Source organism: Oryzias melastigma, linkage group LG20 (genome assembly GCF_002922805.2).
Source record: "Oryzias melastigma strain HK-1 linkage group LG20, ASM292280v2, whole genome shotgun sequence".
Taxonomy (NCBI): domain Eukaryota; kingdom Metazoa; phylum Chordata; class Actinopteri; order Beloniformes; family Adrianichthyidae; genus Oryzias; species Oryzias melastigma.
In genome coordinates, this window is record NC_050531.1 from 22,645,135 (window position 1) to 22,656,173 (window position 11,039).

At 42.3% G+C, this 11,039-nt stretch overlaps 1 protein-coding gene across 3 annotated transcripts in view; it reads left to right on the top strand.

The window, feature by feature from the left end:
- The window catches only part of sugct (succinyl-CoA:glutarate-CoA transferase), a 91,354-nt gene that overhangs the window by 36,406 nt on the left and 43,909 nt on the right, over positions 1-11,039 (top strand). Inside the window, exon 13 of one of the 3 annotated variants that reach the window (XM_024280577.2) lies at positions 4,935-5,232. The exons of the other annotated variants lie outside the window; for them this stretch is intronic. Within the exon in view, the coding sequence (XP_024136345.1) occupies positions 4,935-5,024 (90 nt within the window). The 3' untranslated portion in view covers positions 5,025-5,232. Of the gene's footprint in view, positions 1-4,934; positions 5,233-11,039 lie in introns of those variants that run through there. 3 annotated transcript variants of the gene reach the window in all.

Consider the following 11,039-nt stretch of genomic DNA (forward strand, 5'->3'; position numbering starts at 1 on the left):
CATCCATCCATCCATCTTCTTTCACTTATCCGGCACCGGGTCGTGGGGGCAGCAGTCTAAGCAAAGATACCCAGACTTCCTCCAGCTCCTCTGGGGGGACCCCGAGGCGTTCCCAGGCCAGCCGAGAAACATAGTCTCTCCAGCGTGTCCTGGGTCTTCCCCGGGGCCTCCGCCCAGTGAGACATACCCGGAACACCTCACCAGGGAGGAGTCCAGGAGGCATCCGGATCAGATGCCCGAGCCACCTCAACTGGCTTCTCTCGATGTGGAGAAGTGGCTCTACTCCGAGCTCTCTCCGGGTGACCGAGCTCCTCACCCTATCTCTAAGGGAGCGCCCAGCCACCCTCCGGAGAAAACTAATTTCAGCCGCTTGTAGTCGGGATCTCGTTCTTTCAGTCACGACCCAAAGCTCATGACCATAGGTGAGTACTGGAACGAAGATCGGCCGGTAAATTTAGAGCTTTGCTTTCTGGCTCAGCTCTCTTTTCACCACAACGGACCGGTACAGCGACCGCATAATAGCGGACGCAGCTCCAATCCGCCTGTCGATCTCACGCTCCGATCTTCCATCACTCGTGAACAAGACCCCAAGATATTTAAGATCCTCCACCTGAGGCAGGAGCACTCACACACGGCTTAATAAAGGGTTGTGAACCATCAGTCTGAGGGACCATCTTTTCAACTGGGTGATGCTACAGCATCATCTGCATAAAAGTGGAATTTAACATTTAGTTCTGGACAACTTTGTTAACCAGTAGCATGTAAACATCAAAGCAGGAGGAAAACATTTTTATAGTTCAGTTGACTAAAGTTAAACAAGCTGGAAATGCAATTCATTGTAAAGGTCCTTTAAACTGAAAATGAAGGACATGCCCAGTTGTGTCCACATTGTGTTTAATTCAGCCGTTTATCATCATTATTATCGTTTTCTACCAGCTTCCTCTGGAGTCAGAACCCAGGTCAGGTTGTGCTGAGCCATCTCGCCATAATGATCGATTTGATTCCAGCTGGTCGTCTCAAAGCAAAGCAAACCACTTGTGTTAGTCTATGAAAGCTGGATTTCGGTCAGACTGACATACTCAGATTAGATTAAAAAAAAAACCTGTTATATGGCCGGACATCAAATGTTAAACCCAGCCAGCAGAGTCTGCTGTCATGGTTTCTTTCGGTCACAGCTGGTGGGAGTTTATTCCCACCAGCTGTGACCGTTTTCTGCTTTAACTGCCGAGTAACAAGAGTTTGCTTCTATTTTACTTTTTCATCTGCCGTTTGGAACTTTCTTTGATCTCCAAGTGTCTTTGTTTGCTCAGAGGTTCTGAAAATAACCTTTATTACTGTCTGGAAAGTGTCGAGTAGAGCCGACACATTGGAGGCGTCGCTTTCCAGCCAGCCCAGGACCTCACACCATCTATCGGGAGGCAGAGTAATCTTTGTAAACAGAGAGGGATGGATGATAGTCTGAGGACAGATAGAGAGATTCATCCATCACCTCTGGACACCCGGCCTCTCCTTTACGCTGTCAGCCGTGGGACGTAAAGGTTATAAAGAGATAATGTGCAGATTTGTTTCATATTTATCAAGCGTGACGGTATTTCTGCCTCAGAGATGGATGGACCTGAATGCAGAGTGGATCTCCTGGTCTGGAGTCATTCTTTACACTCCTGCTGTTTCCATTGTGATTTAAGCTTCCCTGCAGAACCACATCCATGAGGATCGTCTGTCTGCTTAGAAGATGAACTACTGCAAAAACTATAACATTTAAACCTCTGAAGGTTCTAATCGTTAAGAGACACTTTTGAACTTTTATATATATGACTCTACTGTCACTGCATCGGATAAGAGGATGAGCGTATCATTCCGTCATTTTAGTAGACGGCAGTACTGTGGAGTGTGACCCATGCAAACCTCTGAGGGTTTGCTCTTTTAAATCGACTGGCTCTAAAAAGTGATGAATGATCAGCGCTTCATATGAGGGAATCGAAAAATCCTGGAAGCAGCTGGAGTCTTCCTCATCACTTGTGGGCTGTTGTTGGAGGATAGACTGGATTTAAAGTCGTGCTGACAGACCTGATGCTGCCTCTGGGTCACGCAGGCCGAAAGGCGTCTGTTCCCAGATAACCCGGATCAACTGCAGCCTGACAGCTGAGTGCTGCTCCAGGGAAATAAGATTCTGCTCCGGATGAGTGGTGAGCTGATGAAGGTGAAGCTTTGGGGGGATCGATGACTGATTCTTATTTAAAAACGTTGTTTTCGCCGTTTGAAAAAAGGAAAAGAGAAGGATTTCAATCATGTAACTGACACTGAATGGCCTGAGCTCTGGATCTTTGCCAGTTTTCATGGAAACAAGTTGTTGAAGTGACTGCTACAGAAAACAGACCAAGAGGGAAGGAATTATGAGCACAAACATGACATGAAATGAATAAATCCGATGCCGTTTGGTGAATGTCTGGTCTGTGGAGTGTCAGGAATTCTCCAAAATATGCTCATCTTGGCCACATTATTACCAAAAGCTAATTTTACATCCTGAACTTCTGTTTCCTGTCCATTATAATCTTTTCTACTGAGGTAAAGGGATGATGACCATGGCAGAACTAAATTCTAATAATAATAATTCAACTCTAAACTCAACTCAGCTTTATTTATATAGCACTTTCGAAAAGCAGACAGCTACAACAAAGTCCTAAACACCAAAAACATAAAAGACAACAACAGTAAGACAAGATAAGTAAAAAAATAAAATAAAAGACACTGAGATAATAAATAGAATACTAAAAGCAGTAAAATAACAGTAAAAACAGCTGGATTTTCATGTTGGGTTAAAAGCCAGGTCATAAAAATAAGTCTTTAGACAGGTTTTGAAAGTGAGCAGCGACGGTGCTTCTCTAATGTGCAAAGGCAAAGAATTTCATAGCCTGGGACCAGCAACCGTCTGAGCTTTCAGCTGGACCTCAGTGTCTTCAGATGGAGCTGATCAGCTGATCTGAGGCACCGGACTGAGGAATAAGGAGAAAGCAGCTCAGAGAAGTAAAGCAGGGCAAGACCGCTTAAAGACTTAAAAACAAATTAAGAATCTTAAAATGAATTCTAAAATGTACAGGCAGCCAGTGGAGTGATGCTAAAATCGGCATGATGTGGTCTCTCTTACATTCTCCAACCAAGAGATGGTCAGCTGCTTTTTGGACAAGTTGGAGGCGTGAGAGAGATGCCTGGCTAAGTCCAAGGTAAAGAGAATTGCAATATTCCAGCCGATACGTTATGAAGGTGTGGATAAATGTCAAAAAAAGTTCAGGAGATAAAAATGGTTTTTCCTTAGAGAGTTGCCGAAGATTAAAGAAGCTCGTTTTCACCACTGAGCTGATCTGGTGATCAGTTTAAAACGACTTACCCAGGAAACTGTTAGAAAGTGTTGACTTTAAAAACTCAGTCAAATAACCCAGATCAACTGGAGATGATCCTCTGAGATCATTTGGTCTAATCTGTTTAATTTTCATTAAAGTTCAAGAAATTTAGGGCCAACCAGTCCTTAATACCAGAGAGATATGGTAAAAAAAGGTTGGTAGCAGAAAAACCTTCCAACTTCTTCAATGGCAGATAAATCAGAATGTCATCGGGATATAGGTGAAAGGAAACACTGTGCCTTCTTAGAATGGACCCCAACTGGTACAGATATAAGGAAAACAGAAGTGGCCGTAAAGCCGAACCTTGTGGGACTCCAAGAGACACCCCTGCTGTTCTAGATTTAAAACCATCAAGATAAACACACATAGTCTAGTGTGGTACCACAAACCCCCACCTGGTACCACAAATCCCCACCTGGTTCTGGAGCCTAGATATTAAAATATGGTGGTCCACTGTGTCGAAACCTGCTGACATATCCAGCAGAACCAGAACCACATTATCTCCAGCATCAGTAGCCCGGAGGATGTCATTACTGACCCTCAGTAAAGCTGATTCTGTATTGTGGCGGGCTCTAAAACCAGACCTGAAGACTTCAATGATGTGATGAAGGCTCAAAAGTAGACCACTTTCTCTAAGATTTTTGGTATGAAAGGCATTTAATAAAAAGAGGGTTGCTCAGCTCTGGTCTTTGATATCCTCCACCCTGCTGGTCTTTCAACCTTTGCCCTTGTTCCTGGGATCACATGTGTTTAACCTCCTGAGCCCGCAGGTCCAACACATTCTCACCCCCAACTCGTCACATGTTGACGTTTGGTTAAGGACCCCTCCGTTTCAAAAATGGACCTTTTGGGTGTCTATGTTTTTTTGACCTGCTGGCTGTACCCATTAAATCATGGGTCCTCAACGTCTGGGCCGCAAACCAGTACAATCCAATACCCTTACCCAGTACCAGTACCCTAACCTGGTACCGTATGCAGTACCAGACACAGAATGGTCCTCAGGACACATCCAGTATTGGCACCCTAACCCAGTACGGTATCTCAACCCAGTACAGTACCTTAACCCAGTACCAGTTCGGCCAGGTTCTCCCCCGGCCCTGGTACCGTGTTTGATTGTGGTTTGGGTCAGGTACTACGTTTGGTACGGCGGCGGGTCCCAGGTTAGGGTTGCGGTGCAGGGTTTGGGTACTGGTACTACACGTGTCCTGAGGCCCAGTCTTTGTCTGTTACCACATCCGGTACCGTGTCCTGAGGGTTTCGAACTCTTGATTTTATGAACAGCCAGCACGTCAAAAAACGACAAGTTGGAGACACCCAAACCGTCAAAAAGTGACTGGATATCAGTCTGTCCTCTATGTTCCTCATTTCACTTTTGGTTCTTGCGATGGAACCTTGCAGAACTGCTCTTGAGCATTGTATACAGCAACCCCCCAACCCTAGAAATAGGTAAAAAATTCTTAACATTTGAAAAGTGAGAAAGAAAAGCCATGTTTTCTCTATTTTACTATTGAAAAACTTCATGTCCCCCCGGTACAGAGGCCCCGAGGAAGACCCAGAACACGCTGGAAAGACTACGTCTCTCGGCTGGCCTGGGAACGCCTCAGGGTCCCCCCAGAGAAGCTGTAGGAGGTGACCGGAGAGAGGGAAGTCTGACCATCTGTGCTTAGATTGCTGCCCCCAAGACCCGGTCCCAGATCAGCAGAAGAAGATGGATGGATTAAAGACAGTCGGTGGCATAACAGAACAACTGATAGAACTTTCGTACACTCCATTTGTTATGGATGGAGAAAAACAAGTTAAAGTTGTGGAACGACTGAAAAGAAAAAAAAAGAAAGTTCCGACCATGACATCCCAACAAGGGCAGTGACATTTGGACCATCAGAAACATGTCTTTAGAGGAATCTGGAAGTCTTTAGGAGATATCCCAACACCTTCTCAAATGTTCAGTTTATTCGCCTGTTTTAAGTCTCATCTCCGGCTGGTTCATCTTTATAAATCCCTAACCTCCCTGAGAGTTTGGTGATTTATCCACTAAAAGGTGTTCCAAACCACCAAAACAGTGAATCATGGATGTCAGATGAACGTTGTGTCAGCAGGAAGCTCGCTCTCCTCTGAGTGTTTTTTTGGCAGAGCAGCAAAGTTGCGAGCAACAACGAAGAAGCCCAGCCACAACTTCCTGCTCCGGTTCTGGTCCTAGAGGGAAGATATGTCATTTCAGAATGAAACCACAGGTAGAGTCTGCCCACAAGAAGCTGTTCAACTCAAACGTGGAAGAAATTTACGACTTCACTTGAAAGTCCTTAGTCATGAATAATTGGAACTTCCCGAGTTTCCACCTGTGGTCTGTCTGGATCTGTCAGGATGTTGAACAATCACATAGTCTTCACCACTTCACTGGGCGGGAACTCCGACATTAAAGTCTTACATCTCCAAAAAGAAGTTCCACACTTTGATAAATATTCGTGTTTTTTAAAAGTTTAATACCTTCAAAAACCCTTTTAGCAAGACCATCCTTTCTTAACTCCCTAAAGGCCCGGTCCCACAGGATTTGATGGCCATATCACAGGTAAGAAATTTGGAAAATTTACCATAACGCTTAAACACGAACATTTTATGCATGTTTGTGGAATAGCAGTGATGCAGACACCAGAGTCCACTCCACTACCAGAGCACTGCTTAATCACGTGCAAGCACGTCCTCCCATGGGTAACACGACCTGGGGGTTCACACATGTGCGCTCAGCCGCTAAACAGACGCTGTAAGCAGTGACACAAACGCAGACCGGCCAGGGAAACGGCCGTACTACAGCTGTGCATGAACGCGGAATTTCAGCATCCAAGCACTTGTGCTGGTGTTCGCTCCACAGCCCGATCTTGCATAGAAACTGCTGTTGCACTGCTGTTCCACGACCATTGCACGGTTGTACCACTGGTACCACACAGAGTCACCCGTGGTCTAAATTTTTTCCGCGTGTATGCGCGTCTATTCCGTGCCCACATCTCGGCTGTTGCACTACCAGTCCACTGCTAACAGCGTCTGTACCACGGGGATGAAATGTTTTCCATGCTCCAGCCGTGATATGGTCGTGAAAGCCAGTGGGATTGGGCCTTAATGCAGGTCTACACCCTCTCCGTCCTGATGTCCATCTACTGGTTCCTGCAGCAGAAGATCTCTGAGCAGCTCCTCAGGTCTGAGGTTCATCATGATTGAATATTTCGTCCCTTAATATCTTTTCAGAGATGTTCTTTACAACTTTTTAAGACCCACTCTTACACATACAGCCACTCACATACAGCCATAGTCCCATTCATAAACAGAGGCCATTTTCTAGGACATGTGTCAAAGGCCAGATTCGGCCCCCGGGCCTTGACTTTGACACATGTCCTAGAAAATGGCTTTTTGATTGAGGCTAAATTTGTAATCATAATTTAAAGACTGCTGGGAAATCTTAGATGAAGTGGGACTTTAAGATGTGACTCTGTTGTTTTTGTATTTCTGAGTTCCTCTGGATAAAAGTGTCTTTGAAAGGCTTGAATATAAATTTCCACATTGAGGCATGACAAACATGAAAGGAAAAACTGGAGCTTGTTCAGTTTCAGACTTCTGTGTTTATGTTGTTTTATAGTTTGAGTGGTCTGACTCCACCAGGGAGTCCGATGAAGGATGATCACGATCCTCCATCAGATTACGAGCCATCTGAGTTTCTTTCTTCTGAAATAAACTGCCAGTCCGTTTTGGTAAATGTCATTTTGCTGCTCTAGTTTTTCACCGGTCCTGACAGCTGTGGAATCCCACTTCCTGGAAACACCTGGAAGATTTTGGAAATTCTTGATGCTTTCCAGGAGTGAAGTCTTCACAGTTTGATTTGTGTGTCCCACAAAGGAAATGTTTTAGTCCTGTTTTTCAGAGAAAAACTCTCACATTCATTGATCGCTTCCTGACAGCGCCCTCACAGGAGATTCCTGTAGTCCTTACTCCATCTATTTACCCAGGCAGTGATGTTTGATAATAGCTGAGTTTGACCTGAGCTGCTTAACTCTTTAGACCTCCGGTGTTTATGTTCTTTGATTAACTGTAACACGATAATTCCTGTAGAAGGAGAAAAGCGGTGTGAGCCCACTTGTTTACAGTCATTCGAGTTAGTAAGTTGAAAAATGTTTTTTTGTCCTGTTATTACTTCTTGTAACCTTCAGTCAGTTGTACTGAAAATATTATGTCTTATGATTTTCCTGTTTTCTTTGATTAGTTTTATGTTGGAAATCTGTTTGAAATTAGATTTGTGACAGTTGAGGTGTTGCATAGGAGTTATCAAACCATCCTTTTGTTGTTTTTGTTTGCTTGTTTGTTTGTTTGGTTTGATGACAGGTTTTTCTGTTTTATAGCAGGTATGGTATACAAGAGGTGTCAAACTCAATCACACAAGGAGCCAAATCCAAAACACACCTTAGGTCGCGAGCCAAACAGGATCAATATTTATTGAACATTCTAAAACTACATTTTTAGAACTTTGAAACCATAACTTTTTAATATAATTATGAACTAGATATTTAGCATTACCTGTGATAATGCTAGTGTGAATGCTGTAAGCTGAATTTGGCCGCTGAATATTCTAGCAGAAATCACTGAAGCTAATAGCTGAAAATGCTGAAGCTGACAGCCAGCTAAAATATTAGCTAAATGCCAAATTAACCTAAATAAACTTAGGTTAGCCAAAAAAGCTAGCATGTAGCTAATATTTTTAGCTAAACTACAAAATAGTTGACTACTTGACTACAAAAAATATTTTAGTAAATGCCAAAATAGTCCAAAAACCTAACAGAATGCTAATTTTTTTTTTTAAATAACTTTTTAACATGCATATAGATAATTAAAAGGCAGGAATATTATTCCAGAATAAATCAGCCTAAGCCTAAAATAATTTTCAATATTTTACTCTACATAAAAATATATTTTGTCAAAATGATACAAGTTAGAAATGAGCTCAAGATGGCATCGGGTCATTAATAGCATTCAAATAAAATGATCTGGAGGGCCGGATAGAATTACCCAGAGGGCCGGCCCCCGGGCCTTGACTTTGACAGGTGGTGTACAATGTCTGCAAAATGATTGAGTTTTGTTTAGGGTGTCTCCGCCCTGCAGTCAGGAAAAACCAGTAGACTCTCTTCTCTGTGACGTCAGACAAAATGGCGACTGGGACGGAAATGCGAATCGTCACTTCCGGTTTCGGTTTTACGGGTTTAGAACGACAAAGCTGACAGCTGAACGCTGTTTAACACAATTTTATGTAAATGATAAAAGGTAATCCTACCAATTTCAACAGAAAAATGTACAATATTATTTTACGAATGTCTTGCTGAACTGTATTTTCATTTCCTGTCTTAGATCGTTCACAAATCTAAATACTAATTTGAATATTTGAGGTTCTATTGAAAATATCGACCTTTCATTTGAGCAGATATTATTCTAACAGAACCTGTTTTGCTTGATGTTATTCACACGTGTTTTAAGTGCGATCGAAAACAAAAACTGAAATTCATGTTGGCCACATGTAATAGATGCTGCCAAGATGCACATTACTGCATGTTCCACGTGTGTTTTAACTGCACCCAAGGCTACATTTAGTTGGTTTTTGTTGTTTTTTGGGGTATTTTAAGGGGTAATTGTAAAAAAAGTAGCAATGTGTATCCAGTGGTACTGTGAATATTTTAAGTTCTGCTATGAAGTCCTGTATTTTCAGCTTTCAAAATAAGAACAGCCAAGACAAAAAGTTCAGCTCTGGCCGTACGCATTTAGAAAATTACATACAAAGAATCCTTTCCTTATATTTATTTTTGACGCTTACCAATGATTTGAATCTTTGTTTACCTTTATTATTCCGTAGAGATCAGACATGGTTATAAACAACAGCATAAAGGAGCTACATCAGAAAATAACGCAACAATTATTAGTTTTTCTTTAATGTAAGACACGTTGAAATTGTTTTACTTTAGCTCTGATTTTAGAGATTTTCTGAACACAGAAATGTAAAGAACTTTAACTGGGCAGAAGAGATCCTCTGCAGATCTACGTCTCATCCCCGTCATGGAAAGCTAGCGACGGCATAAATTAGAAGAAGAAAATCTAAATTACCATTATAATCAAACAAGCAGCATTCAATGAAGTTCCTGTAACCTTCATCGTCCAAAAGACTCCCATGTTTGGAACCAAACTGTGTCCTTCAAGGAGTGAGAGGAAGAGGACCTGAAGGAGTTCAGCTCAGGAAGCAGCCTGACAGTGAGAGCTGGGGTTTGATGAAGTCCAGGTAGAGGACAGAAACGGACAGCAGAGAAACCATGTGACGCTCACCTTCCTGTCAGCAGTCTGTTGAAGGGAGATGATGGTGTGACCATTATATTGGATCTGAGCATCGCGCTGAAACCCACAGCCTCATTTCATCCTGATTATGTGTTAGAAAAGGATCTGTTCAACACGTTCAAACACTAAGTCCCTACAGGACCTTCTTTTTTTTAAAATAACAGGCGAGACGTGATGAAATTCAGGTTACGGCTCTGTGAGACCCCATGCAACCCAAAGTTCAGACAAAACCACAGGGACCATGTTTCATTACTTCAAGGTCAAAGGGCAGTACTGTGCCTTGGAAGGAGAAATGATTAGTTTAGTATAAGAAAAAAGACTAAAAATCCTGGTAAATATCATCACCAAGTCTCCATCTCCCACTCTCCCCCTTCTGGACACCACCTCCAAATCTGAATCAGATCTGCTTCACCTAAACAGGTAGGAGACAGAGGAGGTGGGGGATACACCGCCCCCCTCTGTTGTTGACGTGCAACAGCACATTAGAGAAAACGTTAAAAGTGGTTCTGGAACCAGAAGCAAACCTTCCAAAAACAAAAAACTGAAAAAGAGAAACGAACTAAATCACAAAAGCAAAAACTGCCAAAAAGATTCGAATATATCATATCAGAGAGCTAATATGAAAGAAAGCAGCTGAGATGTCAACAAACGTCCCTGAAAAAGGCAATAAACAGACAGCAAACCTAAAACTAAATAATAAAAACCAAACAGGATCACAGTGGCGAAGAGGACAACGCTAGAGAATGCAGATTTGAAGTCAGCTGGAAATAAATACTCTAATAACACTTATTAAAACATAAAATCTAATATTTTATTCAATAAAAAAATTAATTAAAGTTGAAATAAAAGTGTCTCATATTTTGGATGTCACTTTTGTTCAATGACCTCAGCAATAGTCTCTGGTCTGCTAGCGTTAGCGCGGAGCTTCCAGCGCTCAAATATACATAACAACAGCGGTTCAACTATAAAAAGGTCATGCTACAACAAAAATGTAAACTTCTATTGTTCAGAGAGCGCCCACGTGAAGAGAAGGGTTTCTCAGCGCGTGACGGAGGACGGAGGGTAAAATAAAAAAATATAAATATCCTGGACACACTCAACCAGTTTTATTTAGTCTGTTTAGTTTTTAGCTATTGTTTATATTTTACAACTGATCTTCTGCTTCTGTAAAATTACTTTCATGAAGCCCAATGAGGCAATTCTTTTGTAATATTGGGATCTATAGATAAATTTAAATTGAAATGGATGTATGGGGTCAAGTCACGGTCAGCTTAAAGGGACCGAAAA